Source organism: Conger conger, chromosome 8, assembly GCF_963514075.1.
Source record: "Conger conger chromosome 8, fConCon1.1, whole genome shotgun sequence".
Taxonomy (NCBI): Eukaryota; Metazoa; Chordata; class Actinopteri; order Anguilliformes; family Congridae; genus Conger; species Conger conger.
Genome location: NC_083767.1, coordinates 55,136,307 through 55,155,402, shown reverse-complemented (window position 1 = coordinate 55,155,402; position 19,096 = coordinate 55,136,307). Strand labels below are relative to the sequence as shown.

Genomic DNA, 19,096 nt, shown 5'->3' with positions numbered 1-19,096 from the left:
CATGTCGGTCGTGTGTTTTGAGGCCTGTGTCTGGTTGACGGGCAGCGGTAACCCACGGTTGTGAAAGTTGTCCTGGAATGCGGGGTGTTGCAGAACGGCCTGGTTTGAAAGGGCGGGGCGGTGGGATCTGTTCGAGGTCCCAGCGACATGGGGCACGTTGTTGTGTTTGTGTGTTAGCTCCTTCCAGAACGGTTCTGTGACCTCACACCGGATAAAGTAGTGACTTCTTGTTTTATCTTCTTGTGAAATACTTTGAATACTGACGAGGCTGAAAAGCTCTGTCCTTTTATGTGCCTTTCCTGGATGAGTGCTCATATGCTCGCTTGGCATTGGTAACTGGCCTACACTAGCCTGCAGTTTAATAAATGTAGAAATGCTACATGTTCCAGTATTTTCGGGTGACCTTAGTAGGTGTGCTACTGTGCACAAGCAAAGCTGTGTTATTGTAACCGGCTCACTCTAACAGCTCTTTGCTGTGCAGGAAATACAACATTTGTCTTTCCTCAGGAAGAATGCAGGGAAAAGCCACTTCTTCCTTTGGCTTGCTGGTTCCTGATTGGTCCTTTCCGGTTTGTGACTGACCTCTGATTGGTCGGTCCGGCGTGTCGCCACGGGCTTGTCCCTGTGACATCACAGCAGGATGAAAGCGGCTGGGCTCAGCCAGCGGCCTGCCCCCGCAGTGGGGCTCAGGACTGGGGTGTTGCAGGAAGTGCGCTCTCTGTACTTTGGCTGAAGTACACCTTGAGCACACAGTGCTGTGAGGGAGGTGTGGAGAGGGAGAGTGTGTGAGCGAGTGAGTGAGGGAAAGAGGGAGAGGGAGAAAGAAAGGGAGAGGGAGAGAGAGAGAGAGGGGGGGGGGAGGAGAACGGATGTGAGTAAAACTCTAGCTCATTCATAGGCTAGCTGGCTTTGTGTTGGGCTGGAAAGAGAGGGAATCTTCTGGGTAACTTTTGGGAATTTTCGGTAATGTTCAGCAGTTTCCTGTAATTTCGGGGAATTTTCATTCTCATGACAACGTAAATATTATAGTCTCTCCCTGATTGCATGTAGGTAGAACGGCAATTACATGTGGACAGTACACTGCCTCCATTACATTCTTTGGGCAGAGCCCTATATATTTTAGCATTTATGTTTCCTTATTTTTTATGCTTTTAAAAAAGATAAAATAAATGTGTTCACATTCCAATACATAAAATCAAAGACATACTTACAATAATATAATGGCTCTCCCTGCTGGGTCAGTGTGTTACGCCCTATAATGGCTCTCTCTCCTGGGTCAGTGTGTTACGCCCTGTAATGGCTCTCCCTGCTGGGTCAGTGTGTTACGCCCTGTAATGGCTCTCCCTGCTGGGTCAGTGTGTTACGCCCTATAATGGCTCTCTCTCCTGGGTCAGTGTGTTACGCCCTGTAATGGCTCTCCCTGCTGGGTCAGTGTGTTACGCCCTGTAATGGCTGTCCCTGTATGAGCTGTTCCTCAGTTCTCTCTCAGACACTCACACACACTCACACACACACACACAAACACACGATCACACACATGCTCAGACACTCTCACACACACACACACACACGTATACGCTCACACACTCACATACTCGCACACACGCGCTGGTGATGTAGAACAGAGACGGGGCTCAGAGACACACAGACCGACTCTGAGGCGTCTCTTCCTCATCGGCTCGCCTGATTGGGCCGTTCCGTCAGTGTGGGGGCAGTCCCCTCACTTCCTGTCGCAGTGCGTGGGGTGAAATGGCGGCCGCTTCCCGCCGTGCTCCTGAGGTCCCGCAAGGTCCCCGGGGAGGAGGACTGAGACCCAGATCTGTGCTCTGTGTTTACTCTCCCGTTTCCCCCTCTTTCCCGCTCCGTCTCCACCCTGCCCTGCGCTGTTCTTCCTCCCCTCCGGGGCAGGGGGCAGGGGGCAGGGGGCTGGGGCCTGCAGGCCTTCAGGCTGCTGTGCCGGGGTGGGGCTCTCCGCCCTGCTAACCTCTCCACTGCGGCTCTGACTTCACGCAGGGGGGCGCAGCCTGTGGAGGAGGAGGGTGACCTATTTCTGCCTCGAAGGAGGCGTACGGCTGTGCCCGTGTGTGTGTGTGTGTGTGTATGCACCCGTGTGCATGTGTTGCAAGGGCGTGTGTCCTCAAGCGTGTGTGTGTGTGTGTGTGTGTGTGTGTGTGTGTGCGTGTGCGTGTGCGTGTGCGTGTGCGTGTGCGTGTGCGTGTGCGTGTGCGTGTGCGTGTGCGTGTGCCCTGCTAGCGAGGTGACCCGAGGGCTTCACCAGTGCTGCCGCCGGCACCGGGCACCAGAATCTTGGCCACCTCACAGTTTCCATGGAGATGCTGTGCAATGCTTCTGCTTGGCTTTGCCGGGACAACGCTGCTCAGCCAATTAAAAAAACAAGATTAAAAAAAAAAAAGAGGAGGAGCATGCACAACGTGCAGCTGACATGTTTTCTTTTAATTATTCAGGAAAAGGGAAAACACGAGTGCTTACTTATTTAGCTACGGAGAGGAAAGTAGGTTAGGCTGTGTGTTATGGGAGAGATCAGACAAATGTTTTCACTCTCTCTCCTCACCACTCACTCTCTGTTACTCTGTCTCACCATCCCCCCTCTCTCGTTCTCCTTGTCAGTTACTCTCTCTTGCCATCCCCCTCTCTCCTCCTCCCTGTCTCTCTCCATCTCTCACTTTGGTCCTCTCTGCACTAAGTGTTCAGTTTTTAAAATGTCAGTTTGCTCCACTGGCACGGCGAGAATATTTGTATCGCTGTAGCATAAAGCTACTCTGTCTGTCGCTGCACTGCATGAGACCGACTCTGTCTCTCTGTCTTAGATGCTATCATTCTCTAAAAAAACCCCCCAGCTCCACAGTTTGGGTTGAACTCTGCCGCTGTAATCCCGTCAGGACAAACCCGGTTGAAACCTCGTACGTGGCTTTCGTGTTATTTGCCTCAGTAAATAGTGCTGAAGAATGGACTTTCTCTGATTCGGGGGTTGTGACCTGACAGACGGTGTAGCTTTAAGCCTCGTTTATGCTTTCGACAAGTGGCGTATGACAAATGACATTTTCAACTGAAAAAAAAGTGTTGCGTGACGGTGTTGCGCAACTGTAGAATTTAGTTTTTGTGATGTTATGGACAACTTTAACATTTGTCGCAGTGTTGATTGGACAGCCAGATCATGGAACACCTATATTCACTGTTATGGAATGCATAGTTTTTATTTTATTTTCATTTTTTTTTCTCTCACACCGGGCGCTGCGATGATGTCACGAATGTAAACGGCAGTTTGGCGTCTTGTTGCCATAGACACGACAGAACCTTCCCCCCCCGCCGGAGTACAAAAGGCGAACATTGTGCGACACTTTTGTTTCTGCCGCGATGGCGCTCGTCGGAAGGGGTCGTGTGACGAAACTTTAAATCCGCCCTTCAGGCCTCAGTGAAGTCACCTGCGGGGGCGTTGTGCGGTTGTGAGCCGGGGGCTTCTGCTTCCTGTCTCCCGTGGGCCGGGGACGTGTGATGTGGGCGCTGGGCCGTGTCTTGACTGAGCGCGCTCGGCGGGGCCTGGGGTTGGGGCGAGGAGGGTGGGCCGCTCGGCGCTGTGGGGCACATTGTTACGCTGCCGGGAGGAAGCGCCGCAGACTGCGCGAGTGGCATGCTCGCAGGAAGTGCTCTCCCGCCTGCCCCCTCGCACTCTCACGCCAACACGCCCTGCTCAGGCTTCCAGGCAGTCTGTCATTCTCTCTTTCTCATTCTCTCATTCTCATTCTCTCATTCTCATTCTCTCATTCTCTCTCTCATTCTCTCTCTCATTCTCTCTCTCTCCCTCATTCTCTCTCTCTCTCTCTCCCTCATTCTCCCTCACTCCCTCATTCTCTCTCCATTCTCTCTCGTTCTCTCATATTCTCTCTCTCCCTCATTCTCTCTCTCTCTCCCTCATTCTCTCTCTCTCCCTCATTCTCTCTCTCTCCCTCATTCTCTCTCTCCCTCATTCTCTCTCTCCCTCATTCTCGTTCTCTCACATTCTCTCTCGTTCTCTCACATTGTCTCTCTCTCTCCCTCATTCTCTCTCTCCTTCATTCTCTCTTCCCCCTCCTCCTCTCTCTCGTTCTCATTCTCTCTTTCCCCCTCCTCCTCTCTCTTGTTCTCATTCTCACTCATTCTCGTTCTCTCTCTCTCGTTCTCTCTCGTTCTCTAATTAGCGTTCATTTTCTTTCTATCTACACTCTACACTTCACTTCACCTTTCCCCCTTTTTGCTCTCCTCCCCTCTCCCTCCATCCCTTTCTCTCCCGTTCTTTCTCTCTCTCCCTCCAGCATCAGGTGTTTCCGCGGAGAGGCGTCGGCCGAGAATCTGGGAGAGAGAATGCATAAAGATAAAAAAAAGACGCCATTTGCTCTACCTGAAGGCTCTGTACAAGGTCGACCGTTTCCGTTTTGCTCCCCGGTGTCTCCCGGCTACCGGACGTCCGGATAGTTCCGGAACGACCCCCCCCGAGCACAGCCGCGCTCTCCTGCCTGTCCCGGTCCGATGGTCCATTTTCGTTTCTGTCCTTCAAACGCCGGCCGCCCTGCCTGGCTGGTCCGCGGTGAACCACAGAGGAGAGAAGGCCGTTAGGGCGGCCTCCTCCTGGCTCCGCAGCTCCGCTGAAACATTGGCCCCCTTTCCTGCGCTCCGATAAAGGGCAGCGCAATTCCATCAGCAGGGAAATTATACGACTGCCGAGGGTTATTTTAAGAGGTAAAAATTAAGTGTCTATTCTCGCAGTCTTACTTGCGCACACGAAAGCTGTTTAAGGCTGCGGCAATGACGGTGCTGGTGAAAGAGTGGAGCTGGATTATTGGGGCCATTTCTCTCCCAAACTGCCTCTGCTATGTGAGCTCTGGGTGGTGGGGGGGGTGGTGGGGTGGATGTAAGAGCCTGGGGTGGGGGGGGGGGGGTGGTGAGTGTAAGAGCCTCCATGGGGCAGTCCAGGCCAGTCTCCATTGAAAGGCTAATGCGCTCTTAGCTCTATTGAGCCCAATGCCAGCTCACCCAGGAGCTCACCTATTGTACAGCGGCTCTTAACTGGAGAAGTGCCCGGGCTTTGGCGCGCTCCGGGCCCGCAGACCCATTAGCGTTAACCCCTTCAGTGTGAATGCGCTCGCTAATGCTCGCTGCTGCGCGGTGCAGCGCTAGCCCTGAGCGCGAAGCCTGGCTCTCACAACGTCGTTTCAGCGTCGCTCCGTTTCCGAGCTAGGGAGACGCACCGCGTCCGTGTTTAAGTGCGTCTTAATGTTCTCGTGTTAACCTGGATATTCGCGCATGTGGACCGTCACGTGAGTCATGTACATACCTTCCTCCAATAACCATAGTAACCCCAGTGAGTATCCGGTATGAGACCCGTCTGATATTCCTTTATTAAATGGACATGTTTGCCTTATTATGAAATATCCTCCTATCCAGAAAAATCGCATCTCTTGCAGAGAGTGTTGATGCTGAGGGACAGATTGCAGTAGCTATGTCCTCAGCTTTGACCCCAGCTATTCCTATTCCTGTATACCAGGGATCCTCAAATCCGCCCCCTCGAATCTGAATCCGCCCCAGGTTTTCTTTCCTCTCCGGTAATTAACTCAACAATTGCTGCCTCTGATCGGCCAGACCGGGTGCACACCTGGGTCCCAGGTATAGGGAGGGTGGCAAAGCGGCAGTCCGTGAGCCTCGAGGGGCCAGGGCTCTGTACGTCCTGTGTGGGCCCAGGCCTGGAGCGGCCCCGATGTGACGGCGTCAGTTAGGAACGTGACTCTTCCCCCCGACACACTCGCCCTTTCTCTGTGCAGATGCAATGCGCCGATGTGTTGTGCCTTTGCTTGGGTGTGTGCTACTATCTGCTGGTGTCCGTTACTCTGTGGTTTTTGCCCTTGAGAGCGTTTCTCAGTCCTGCTGGGCTGAGGTGAAGACGTGCTGTAGGCCGGGGGTGAATAGTTTTTTTCTGAAATCTGCGACGCAAGGGATGTGCGCGGTTTCAGTCTTCACACTCGAGCAGTGTGTGGCAAACGGCGTCTTTGTGTTCAGCCCTCCGACCAATGAGGTGATTAAGTGATTAAGCACTAAATAACTTTTTTTTTTTTTTTTTTTTTGGTTTTAATGGAGAGCAGGAATTCCACCCCCCTTTTGTATTTTTGGCTTTATTCAGAAGGAGAGAAAGGGATAGAGAAAAGGGATCCATGGCGGATTGAACCCCCCCCTAGCTTGAGTGTGGGGGGATTTTATTTTTGGCTTGAGTGCCAGCTGCGCTACGCCACACTGCTCTACGCCTCTCGCCCTTTAGTTTTGCTCCACGGTTTTTTGGTATTGTTGGCAGTGGGCGCTGACACAATGTTATGTGTGTTTAATGTACCGGGACTTCTGCTAATAGAAGGACTCGTTTGAATGCTCTAATAATGGTTTTAACATGAAAAGTATTTAATGCCACGGCAAAACTGCGGCCAGAAACATGCAGGAAACTGGAAAATTAGGCCTTAATTAGTGGAAGTAATGTGCCCTGCAAAAGAGTGATTTTAGTTACGCCGCTGTGATGTGCTAAAGAATCTCATTACGTGGGCGTCCCTGCTGAATTTCTGGCCCCTGAGATTGAAACAACAAGGCTGAGTGTTACAGTAATTAAGTGTGAAGTGAAGTGAGGGGATTCGGTTGGACCCAGAGTTAAGGAAGATATAAGTATGTCCCGGTGGTTACCTAAGGTAGTGCAAGGGACATGGGCTAACTAGGTCTCAGTGCGCAGCTCAGTGAGAGGGCCTCGGCTTGGAGCTCAGTGAGAGGGCCTCGGCTTGGAGCTCAGTGAGAGGGCCTCTGCTTGGAGCTCAGTGAGAGGGCCTCTGCTTGGAGCTCAGAGAGAGGGCTCAGCTTGGAGCTCAGTGAGAGGACCTCGGCTTGGAGCTCAGTGAGAGGGCCTCGGCTTGGAGCTCAGAGAGAGGGCTCAGCTTGGAGCTCAGTGAGAGGGCCTCGGCTTGGAGCTCAGTGAGAGGGCCTCTGCTTGGAGCTCAGAGAGAGGGCCTCGGCTTGGAGCTCAGTGAGAGGGCCTCGGCTTGGAGCTCAGTGAGAGGGCCTCGGCTTGGAGCTCAGAGAGAGGGCTCAGCTTGGAGCTCAGTGAGAGGGCCTCGGCTTGGAGCTCAGTGAGAGGGCCTCTGCTTGGAGCTCAGTGAGAGGGCCTCTGCTTGGAGCTCAGAGAGAGGGCCTCGGCTTGGAGCTCAGTGAGAGGGCCTCGGCTTGGAGCTCAGTGAGAGGGCCTCGGCTTGGAGCTCAGAGAGAGGGCTCAGCTTGGAGCTCAGTGAGAGGGCCTCGGCTTGGAGCTCAGTGAGAGGGCCTCGGCTTGGAGCTCAGTGAGAGGACTCAGCTTGGAGCTCAGTGAGAGGACTCAGCTTGGAGCTCAGTGAGAGGGCTCAGCTTGGAGCTCAGTGAGAGGGCCTCGGCTTGGAGCTCAGAGAGAGGGCTCAGCTTGGAGCTCAGTGAGAGGGCCTCGGCTTGGAGCTCAGTGAGAGGACTCAGCTTGGAGCTCAGTGAGAGGACTCAGCTTGGAGCTCAGTGAGAGGGCCTCGGCTTGGAGCTCAGTGAGAGGGCTCAGCTTGGAGCTCAGTGAGAGGGCCTCGGCTTGGAGCTCAGTGAGAGGGCCTCGGCTTGGAGCTCAGTGAGAGGGCCTCGGCTTGGAGCTCAGTGAGAGGGCCTCGGCTTGGAGCTCAGAGAGAGGGCTCAGCTTGGAGCTCAGTGAGAGGGCCTCGGCTTGGAGCTCAGTGAGAGGCCACACGAGCAGCCATCGGCATGGTACCGAGGGAGAGGGCCTCAGTGGTCGTCTAACTAAGATGGAATAGGTGTGTAGCTAAGGAAGCAAAAGTTCCTAATGAAGCCGTGGCCGTGTATTTGCCTCCAGTGCGAGCCTCCATTTGGAGCTGAGGGAAGCAGCTTTTGGCATGTGGCCGCACTGCTCTGTGAGTGATGGCTTATAGCAAACCCGGTTCTTCCTGCCAACTCTGTAGCCTAAAGTCTAATTAACTGCTTTTTTCTTAATTGTGGTATCGATCGCTTTTAAATTGCACCCTGTCTCATTCTCAGTGTGTGGAAGATTCTCATACGTTTTGTTTCCCCCCCCCCCCCCCCCCGTAACAGAGATTACGAAGACTATCAACCAAGTACAGAACAGAGAAAATCTATCCTACAAACGTCGGAGAGAAAGAAGAGAATGTGAAAAAGAACAGATATAAAGACATATTGCCATGTAAGTGATCTCCAGCCGGCTGTGTGTGTGCGTCTCTGTGTGCGTCTCTGTGTGCGTCTCTGTGTGCGTCTCTGTGAGCGTCTCTGTGTGCGTCTCTGTGTGTCTCTGTGTGCGTCTCTGTGTGCGTCTCTGTGTGCGTCTCTGTGTGCGTCTCTGTGTGCGTCTCTGTGTGCGTCTCTGTGTGCGTCTCTGTGTGCGTCTCTGTGTGCGTCTCTGTGTGCGTCTCTGTGTGCGTCTCTGTGTGCGTCTCTGTGTGCGTCTGTGTGTGCGTCTCTCTGTGCGTCTCTGTGTGCGTCTCTGTGTGCGTCTCTGTGTGCGTCTCTGTGTGCGTCTCTGTGTGCGTCTCTGTGTGCGTCTGTCTGTCTGTCTGTCTGTCTGTCTGTCTGTCTGTCTGTCTGTCTGTCTGTCTGTCTGTCTGCGGGAACATGTGTGTGTTGTGTGTTGTAAGCACGGGTGTGTGGCTCTGCGTGTATGTGTGTGTAAGGCTCTATGTGTGTGTGTTGTGTGTGTGGGTGTGTGTGTGTGTGTGTGTGTGCGCGCATGGTGGGCATGTGACTGTGTGTGTGTGTGACGTGAGAACGATATTACTGGAATGAATCAGATTAATGACCACACAAGCTGAACTGCTCCATCTGCGGCATGTACAATAAACACCCCCCCCCCCCTCCCCCACGCCTTTGAAGAGATTTTGTGACCCGTTTATAGGAACAGCCATAGGATCTAAAGCCATTTCCTGCTCATCGTATTCTAAATGAAATGCATAAGTAAGGCCCAGCATTCTTGGGATTAATCCGATTTTCACCCATAACTACCCAGATGCATTTTCATTTTTTAAGTGAGGATTTGATTGGATTTCAGTCGAAGCCCATCACTTCTGGCTTTTACTTATAAACTCGCCCTGCATCGTCATGAAAGCTGTGTCTGTTTTTGTTCAAAATAAATGTTCAAAATCTTTGAATTCTTCAGAGTTATAAACTGATGGTCTCCTGTATTTACATCAGAATAATTTAAATAATTGAATGATGTTATTCGAATGCTCTGGCCTGGCTGTCTCTCTGTCTGTCTCTAAAATGTCTTCCTTTCCTCCCCCACAGTTGACCACACCCGGGTGAAGGTGTCGTTGAAAACCTCCAATCTGGACACGGATTACATCAACGCAAATTTCATCAAGGTACAGTAGCCCGCTGCCCTGAGCGTCGCCGTGGCGACCCGCTGCCCTGAGCGTTGCCGTAGCGACCCGCTGGTGAAACACGGGGCCCCTCTCTGGGTTCTCACAGTGCCTGTGCGTGGGAGGGGAGTGTGAGCGGATGTACTGATAAGCCTGCTCATCGAAAATAAACACGCCGCTCCCAACGCCCTCATCATAGCGCTGTGACCCTGTCTGCAACGCCACGAGAACTGTCGCCCCCAACTGCTTTACATTTCAGCCAGTTTGGAGTAGCCAGTGGCATTATGGGAGCCTTCCCCTGCCGTGGGGACACGCAATCCCGGTGTAGCCACAATAAGATCCCTTGAGCAAGACCCTTAACCCTGCGTTGCTCCAGGGGAGGATTGTCTCCTGCTTAGTCTAATCAACTGTGTGCCGCTCTGGATAAGAGCGTCTGCCGAATGCCAATAATGTAATGTAATGAGTCTGAGGGGTGTAATATCCTACAGTCAGACCCCAGAGCAGGAGTCTGAGTGCCCGGGGGGTGTAATATCCTGCAGTCAGACTCCCTCCCTCCCTTGGCTGTGCTGCTTATTACTACCACCGTGTGAATGGTTGGAAATTGTGTGGAATGCAGTGTGCAGCAGACCTTAGCGTGCCCGCTCAGTTGTAGTGTTTATGCTGGCATGAGACACCTTTAACCTCTCCGCTTTTCTCTCTCACGCATGAGTGAGCGAGCGAGCCAGCGAGTGAGTGTGTGAGAGGCAGGGAGGCAGGGAGGGAGCCGTCCGGCGGAGACCAGCGGTCCGTGTCGCATCTGCTGAGGCAGGGGAAGGGAGGGACGCGTTGTTGCCAAGCGTGACAAACGAGTTTCATTTCTGTTCAGACACTTCCTCCTCCTGACCCCCCTCTTCTCCTGCTCTCCTCCTCTCCTCCTCTCCTCCTCTCCTGCTCTCCTGCTCTCCTGCTCTCCTCCTCTCCTGCTCTCCTGACCCCCCTCCTCTCCTGACCCCCCTCCTCTCCTGCTCTCCTGCTCTCCTGCTCTCCTGCTCTCCTGACCCCCCTCCTCTCCTCCTCTCCTCCTCTCCTGCTCTCCTCCTCTCCTGACCCCCCTCCTCTCCTCCTCTCCTGACCCCCCTCCTCTCCTCCTCTCCTCCTCTCCTCCTGTCCTCCTCTCCTCCTCTCCTCTCCTCCTCCCCTCCTCCCCTCCTCTCCTCCTTTCCTCCTCTCCTGACACTCCTCCTCTCCTGACCCCCCTCCTCCCCTCCTCTCCACCTCTCCTGACCCCCCTCCTCTCCTCCTCTCCTGACCCTCCTCCTCTCCTCCTCTCCTCCTCTCCTGCTCTCCTCCTCTCCTGACCCCCCTCCTCTCCTGACCCCCCTCCTCTCCTCCTCTCCTCCTCTCCTCTCCTCCTCCCCTCCTCCCCTCCTCTCCTCCTCTCCTCCTCTCCTGACACTCCTCCTCTCCACCTCTCCTGACCCCCCTCCTCCCCTCCTCTCCTGACCCTCCTCCTCTCCTCCTGTCCTCCTGTCCTCCCCTCCTGACCCTCCTCCTCTCCTCCTGTCCTCCTCTCCTCCTGTCCTCCTCTCCTCCCGTCCTCCTCTCCTCCTCTCCTCCTCACCTCCTCACCTCCTCTCCTCCTCTCAGGGCATCGACGGGCCCGAGGCCTACATTGCCACGCAGGGCCCGCTCCCCAACACCGTCATCGACTTCTGGAGGATGAACTGGGAGTACCATGTAGCGGTGAGTGCCCCCTGCCCCCTGGTCCTGTGGGGTGGGCTGCTGGGGCCATCTCACTGGGACAGAATAAAGGCTTGTGTGTGTGTGTGTGTGTGTCTGTGTGTTAGTGGGTGTGTTACTACGTACGCGTGTTAGTGGGTGTGTGTGTCTGTGTGTTAGTGTCTCTGTGCCGGCCTGAGGCAGTTCCCTGGTACATGGCGTCTGACCGGGCTCTGTTGTCTCGGCAGCTGGATGAGTTAGTTTTTCCCTGTGCCCGAGTCTGCCGCTGCAGGCTACCGGTGCTGCTGATTGCACTGCAGCACGGCGCCAATGCGAACGGAAAAGACCGTTTAGCGATTTAACAGAGATTTCTAGACCTCCTCACTGTCACGTGACTGGGCTTTGTGGTCTGATGAACTGATGCATCGGACTCGGTGTCTGTCAGTGAGATGCCGGTGTGACGGGTACGTGCGTAGGAGAAGCTAGATTGTGCTGATTGTTGCTTTTTATTTTGCGCGCAGGTAATCGTGATGGCCTGTCGAGAGTTCGAGATGGGAAGGGTAGGTGGCGTTGTTTCGTCACACACCCCAAGTGCCTCTGAAAATGTCAATTAAAGAACATTTGTGGAGAAAACATTATTAACTTTTTGTGTAATTGTGCGTGTTTATTTATTTATTTTTTTCTTTTTAATGCACAGAAAAAGTGTGAGCGGTACTTTCCCCTGTTCGGCGATGACCCGCTGTCTTTCGGACCATTCCGGATCTCCTGTGTAAGTGTGCAGTCTCACACGGTTGGCATTTATATAGCGCCTTTATCCGAAGCGCCGTACAATTAATGCTTCTCATTCACCCATTCATACACACCCTCACACACCAAACGGCGATTGGCTGCCATGCAAGGCACCGACCAGCTCGTCAGGAGCCTTTAGGGGTTCGGTGTCTTGCTCAGGGACACTTCGACACAGCCCGGGCGGGGGATCGAGCCGGCAACCCTCCGACTGCCAGACGTCAGTTGTTACCTCCTGAGCCATGTCGCCCCACACATCTGCTGCTGGTTCTCCCGCGGACCTCTTCCTGTCTGGAGAGAGGCCTCTTTTATGAGACTGATTTAAGGTCCAGGAACTCTTCATTTTGGCCAACGCGTAATTGCTAAATATGCACGTCTGCTTGCACTCAGTGCCACGGAAAACAACCGCGCTGTTGTTCCGCTAAAACCCTCCACCGCTTATAGCCGGGTTTAATTCCTTTGTGCTCGTTCTTTTTATTTTATTTTATTTATTTATTTTAGTTTTTTTTACGAGTCATTTTTATGTTTGTCACACTGGGTCTAGTTCACAGCCAGAGTGTGGTTGCAATCTTCGCAGCATTGTCATATTATGAGACGTACCCCCCCCCCCCCCCCCCTTTCCTCCCCCCTTAACTTTTATGATGTCACTGTGCTCGTATTGGAACAGGAGGAGACGAGAGGAAGCAATCTCCTGCACACCGTTTGGTTGCTCCCCTGTGCTCCGGTGTATGTGAATTGTTGTGCATTATTCAGCGCGAGGGGGGTGTGTGTGTGTGGGGGGGGGGGTGAAGTGTCTGTCTCCCGTGGCTCTCTGTGATCTCACCGCTGCCAGCAGGCAGCAGTTTAACTGGCAAACATTAGCATAAGCTCTGAGCGGAGAGGCAAGGCAGGCTCACGTGCCAGACTGGGGAAATGGCTCTCTCCCCAAACGCGTCCGCACCGAGCAGGTCGATACGTAGCGCAGAGAGGCTAATAAAACGCTTCATTAAAAGAGGAGCCGGGTTTTCCTCGCTCTCTCTCACCCATTATCGTAGCGCCTTTTCGCTAAGACCCCGGTCCTGAAGTGCTGCTTTAATGACCGTATTGACTGCTGTTTTAAGCCCCGGCACCACGCCGGTGCCGTTTATGGATGTTCTGTGTGTAACGTTGTTATCTGTCCCTTTGATAGGAATCGGAACAGGCCAGGACAGACTTTTTCATGAGGACACTGACGGTGGAGCATCAGGATGTGAGTTCCCTTTTGCTGGCTTCCTGTCGTACACAGATGGGAGCGGCTGTTTGTGCCTTGCCAGGTCTTACTCAGGGCTCCCACTTGTCCTGGAAAACCTGGACATTTATAGAGGAGGTTTTCAGTCATGGAAAATACCTGAAAATGGACAAAATGTCCTGGAAATATTTGTGAGATATTTTTATGGTGAGGTATTTTACCAAATTTTTCTGTACTTTCTCTGCTTTTCTTTTTTTGTTAGCCACTGAGATCAAGCAGTAACACAAAATTCGGATAGGTTATGGAACTTTGTCCACCACCCCGCCCCCCTCCTCCCTGGCCTTCCACCAGCTTTGAGCTAACTTTGTCCATGTTTCATGTACAGTGCCCTCCATAATGTTTTGGACAAAGACCCATTATGTCTTGATTTGCCACAATTTTAGATTGGGAATCACACATTAACACATGGTTAAAGTGCACATTCTCACATATTATTCATGGGTATTTTCACTCATTTTGGTTTCACAATGTAGAAATTACAGCGCTGTTTATACCCAGTCCCTCCCATTTCAGGGCACCATAATGTTTGGGATGTTTTTTATTTATTATTACAAATCTAAAATGAATACAGAGGCAAATAAGTAAATGATGGGTCTTTGTCCCAGACGTTATGGAGGGCACTGTATGTAAGTCCTGGAAAGAGTGGGAAGCCTGCTTACTAAAGGCAGTGTTGAGTGCTGACCCCTGTCAGACAGCTTCAGCCTGTTACACTCGACTGCACCTGAGACCTGGAATCACTTCCCCCTCTGCTCTGCTGCGTGTTGTGTGCTTTTACACGACGTCTGTCTGACTGCCAGTAACCCGTCTCTCTGCTATGAAGGAGACGCGCAGAATAACGCAGTTTCACTATATCAACTGGCCCGACCACGACGTCCCCTCCTCCTTCGACTCCATCCTGGACATGATCGGCCTCATGAGGGAGTACCAGGAACACGACGACGTGCCCATCTGTGTGCACTGCAGGTAAATCACTCCCATAGTGACATACCGTTCTGTGTGCACTGCAGGTAAATCACTCCCATAGTGACATACCGTTCTGTGTGCACTGCAGGTAAATCACTCCCATAGTGACATACAGATCTGTGTGCACTGCAGGTAAATCACTCCCACAGTGATATACAGATCTGTGTACACTGCAGGTAAATCACTCCCATAGTGACATACCGATCTGTGTGCACTGCAGGTAAATCACTCCCATAGTGACATACCGATCTGTGTGCACTGCAAGTAAATCACTCCCATAGTGATATACCGATCTGTGTACACTGCAGGTAAATCACTCCCATAGTGACATACCGATCTGTGTGCACTGCAAGTAAATCACTCCCATAGTGATATACTGATCTGTGTGCACTGCAGGTAAATCACTCCCACAGTGACATACAGATCTGTGTGCACTGCAGGTAAATCACTCCCATAGTGACATACTGATATATGTGCACTGGAGGTATGTGCAAGACATCAGTGTTGAAATTTGTGTACACTGTAGGTAAATCTCAGGTCACAGTGCAGTCTGATATCAAATGTGATGCAAACATCAACAGTAGAGTTCCTGCCTGACACTGATACACTGTATATTACCAGTTACCCTGACATTCTGCACAATGCATGTACATCTCTGTCCTTCTACAGAGCTCAAAGGCATACTTACTACTGTGTGTGTTCCCATTTCTGTATGTATCCGTGTGTGTGTATATGTACGTGTGCGTGCCTGTGTGTGTTTGTGAGCGTGTGTGTGTGAGCATGTTTGTGAGCTTGTGTGTGAGCTTGTGTGTGTGTGAGCATGAGCATGTTTGTGTGTTTGTGTGTGTGTGTATCTGTGTGTGTGTGTATCTGTGTATCTGTGTATCTGTGTATCTGTGTATCTGTGTATCTGTGTATCTGTGTGTGTGTGTGTGTGTGTGTGTGTGTGCGCATGTGTGTGTGCTCTCTAAACACAGTAAGGCGGTGTGGCAGTAGGCCCCGTGCGGGTCCTGGGCCTGCAGAAGCTCTTCTGCAGATGTGTGCGTTTATGAGGAGGAGGATGTCCTGTGAGCCCCTCCGCGGGCCTCCGGTCCGTCAGCTGCTGCTGCTGCTGCTGCTGCAGGCTCCACTGCACTGAGACCAGGGCTGGGGGGCGGGCGTGGGGGCCGGGGGGGCCGGGGGGGTCCGGGGGGGCCAGGGGGGTCCGGCAGGGGCTCTGGAGGTGGTGATGTCACGTCTGTGTCCCTCGGCCCCCCGTTAGCCCAGGCAGGAAAGCTCTCCGAATGACCGCCTAAGTCCTCTAATCTCCCTTTGATTTCCCCTTCAATCGCACCAGGAAGCGCCTTAAAGCCGGCGCTCGCTGCACCCCTTATTGGCCCGATTGAAGCCACGTGTTGGCGGCGGTCTGTCCCCCGTGTGAGCGATTGGGGGCGAGGGGGTGCACACCCCGGGGTGTTAAGGCCCGGACACACCAAACCGACGGTCGGCCATTCCGAAGTTGCTATCGCTACCAGACATAATTTTCGATTAGTATTACTAAATAGCGGGAGAACAAGGAAATTGCTGCAAACTGTTTGTTGTGAGCGAGACAATGGCTGCTTCTAGGTCCAACGCAATGCAAACGCATTCCCCGGTTTCCATTTTTTGAAAGACAAATGCAGACTACCACCACGCAGGCGCAGAACGTACGTGCAACTCGGCCGTCGGCGGACCGTCGTTGCGGTGTGTTCGGCACAGCCAACATTAACGACGCGTATCGACGCAAGGCGATCTTTGTCGGCGCTCCGCGGCCGACCGTCGGTTTGGTGTGTCCGGGCCTTTAACTCCAGAGCGGTGAGGGTGTAGCCGTCAGAGACGGGGGGATGGGGTGGGGGGGGGGGGGGATGGGGTGGGTGGCGGATTGGTATCCCACGGAATTCCTGTTTCACACTTCCCCACTACTGTTCCAGTGAGTCATATCACACCGTGAGATGCTGCTCTCACAGAACAGAATTGAGTGCCACGCCTCTCAGCCACAGCAGCCCTGTCCAGTCTGACTGCAGGGTGAGGGGAAACCTGTGAGTTCGCTGTGCTGTATGAGTATCTGGGTATGTGTGAAGTGTTACACATTGCGAGCAGCATTCAATTCATCACTACCCTCGAGTGTGTCAAGACCTGACCCGTACTGACCTGTACTGTCCCCTTTGAGTGTGCAGTCTTGTGTGAGTGGTATAGCAGCACTCTCCCCTTTGAGTGTGCAGTCTTGTGTGAGTGGTATAATATTGGCAGCACTGTCCCCTGTGAGTGTGCAGTCTTGTGTGAGTGGTATAATATTGGCAGCACTGTCCCCTGTGATTGGTATCTGAGTATGTCTGTGTCTGTGTTTGCAGTGCGGGCTGTGGGCGGACCGGGGCCATCTGTGCCATAGACTACACGTGGAACCTGCTTAAAGCTGGGGTAAGGCTCGACACCGTCACCCTCAGACAGGAAGCAGAGAAATGCCAGGGCTCAGCCTTCCTGCAGCCGCTGCCGTGCGTCAGATGTGGCTTCTTTAGACGAGAGGCGCCCGCTCGTCTCCACAATGGTGAAAGCCACAGGCACCTTCGCTCTGCTGGTAGTCATGGCGTCCTCCGCCTTCACTGAGCCGGCCTGCGCTCCTGTGTTACTGGAAGGACACGTTCACTGCGTCAGCAGTCTGCCGCCCTCCGAGATCACACAGCCCGGGTGTGAGTGTGTGTGTGAGTGTGTGTGTGTGCACGTGCCTGTGAGCACGCGTGTGAGTGTATGTTCTTAGTAGAGTTCCCCCTGGGTTCCGACTTTGCTGGACTCCTTCTGGGGTTGTGTGTTTCTCAGTCATTAAGAATCCAGCTGCTCGCTGTCTGCAAACAGACCAAACGCGGTTGTGAATGTTACCCGTGCACGTGGGATCAGAGCATGAAATGGATATTGATTTTAAACTGGAGAGGGAGTGTGAAAACCGTCGGTCGACGTGAATTCAGACTCCACTTACCTACGGTGGGACGCCTCTCTCCCTCTCCTGCCCATCACTCAAACCCCCCTGCGGCTGTTTGGGGTTTGTAGCAAACCCTGTCCCAGACTGTTTGCCTTTATATGAGTCATATCAAGGGCGGTCTCACTGCCGTAGGCGACGAATCTAAAAGCCTTCAATGACCCCTTTGGGTGAGTTTGAACAAGTCTGCAGACGCGTAGGCCTCAATCTAGGGTTTGCGCTAATGACGCAGCTCGTGAGTTTGAGGCGAGTTATCTGTGAGCTATGGCAGCCGCACACACCCTGGACTCTGTGCTCACCGTTCTCTGTGAGCAGCAGCGTGTCAAAGTTACTCGCCTCGTGTCCCCCAGCGTCACCCCTCTCCCCTGTGTGGGCACCCCATGATGTCGTCAGACGGTTAAATGAAAAAGAGATGAATGACATGCCCTTCGCCCCGTGTGTGTTTTCGTTTGACCGTTGTCGTGTGTTGGGGTTTACAGAAGATTCCAGAAGACTTCAACGTATTCCGGCTGATTCAGGAGATGAGGACACAAAGGCATTCGGCCGTACAGACCAAGGTACTGCCACGGTGTCCCGAACGGTTTAAAGACTACACACTCGCTGATGTACAGACCCAAGGTACCGTCATGGTGTCAGGACGGTTTAAAGACTACACACTTGCTGATGTACAGACCCAAGGTACCGTCATGGTGTCAGGACGGTTTAAAGACTACACACTTGCTGATGTACAGACCAAGGTACCGTCATGGTGTCAGGACGGTTTAAAGACTACACACACTCCCTACTGAACTTTCGTTCTCTTCCCCCTCAATCTTCTCTTTCTCTTTCTGTCTTTGTCACATTCTGTCGTTCTCTTCCTCCCCCGTCTACCCTTTCGCTCTTTCTCTTTCGCTCTGTCTCTTTGTCCTGGTCTCTCTCTCTCTCAGGAGCAGTACGAGCTGGTGCACAGGGCCATTGCCCAGCTCTTTGAGAAGCAGCTGCAGCACCTTGAAAGCCCCACCAATTCAGAGATCACTGATAACATGGTGAGTGTCCCCCACAGCCCCTGCCCCAGAACGGCTTCGCTGTGAATCGGGTGAAGACTCTTCCCCCTCTCACATCATCACGCAACTCATCAGCCGCGCGTAGACGATGAAAAGGGAAAGCGTTAGTTTCACATGACAACAGCGTGAGCTAAGTGTTAAGATGCTGAAAACATGTTTTTCAAGGTTTCATTTAATCATTTTATTTTGTAAAAATAAGATGGATGAATGGAGGGCAATCATAAAAAAATAAATTTAAAAAAAAAGAGTTGCACACTATTATGCTCCCCAGGTACTTTATTACAAAAACAAAGTTTGACACATATCAGGGTGTATGGACACTGTGTGTCGAAACGTTGGTTTATGTAATACATTACTTGGAAGCATAGTAGTGTGTGACTCTTTTTCCTTTTTTTGACTGGCCTCCTTTATTCGGCACCTCGCTGCATTTTTCCCGCCCCATCGATCATTTATCTTCGGAAAAGTATTGTTCAGTCCCGAGCGGAATAGCGCTGGCAATCTCCCGCATTGTTCCCCGCCCGTCCGGTGCCTCTGGCCCTGAGGCATGCTGGGACTTTACGCTTAAGCACTTTTACAGGGCGTCCGGTCCGCGCACAGGAAGCGAACACGATCCCTTAAGCACGTTTAAAAAAACCCATCGGACGAGGTGTTAAAAAGCAGGCTATGGCCGTAACATCTGTCCCCCCCTGTATACTGTAGCTCCTTTAATGGCTCTGGCTGCTCCCATTATTTAAGCAGCTCTCCTCCTCCTGAATGTGGGGTAGGATTCTGCTGCAGGAGAAAGACAGGATGTGCCTCAGCTCTGAGGAGCGGGAGGAGGGGGGATGGGGATGGGGGGGGGGGGGGGGGGCTTTACTAGTCTGAGGAGGAGGAGGGGGGAAGCTGGCAGCTGGCGCTGGGCCAGGAGCTGAGACTCACTTCCTGTTTGGGAAGCCAG

The 19,096-nt window shown here is 52.8% G+C and overlaps 1 protein-coding gene across 9 annotated transcripts in view; it reads left to right on the top strand.

The window, feature by feature from the left end:
• Positions 1-19,096, top strand: part of ptpn12 (protein tyrosine phosphatase non-receptor type 12) — a 52,455-nt gene that overhangs the window by 16,248 nt on the left and 17,111 nt on the right. For all 9 annotated transcript variants that reach the window (XM_061251501.1, XM_061251509.1, XM_061251508.1 and 6 more), the window contains exons 2-11: positions 8,137-8,245; positions 9,340-9,416; positions 11,040-11,135; positions 11,633-11,671; positions 11,809-11,880; positions 13,066-13,125; positions 13,985-14,127; positions 16,497-16,563; positions 17,596-17,673; positions 18,043-18,141. In XM_061251501.1, coding sequence (XP_061107485.1) covers positions 8,137-8,245; positions 9,340-9,416; positions 11,040-11,135; positions 11,633-11,671; positions 11,809-11,880; positions 13,066-13,125; positions 13,985-14,127; positions 16,497-16,563; positions 17,596-17,673; positions 18,043-18,141 — 840 coding nt within the window. The remainder of the gene's footprint in view (positions 1-8,136; positions 8,246-9,339; positions 9,417-11,039; positions 11,136-11,632; positions 11,672-11,808; positions 11,881-13,065; positions 13,126-13,984; positions 14,128-16,496; positions 16,564-17,595; positions 17,674-18,042; positions 18,142-19,096) is intronic.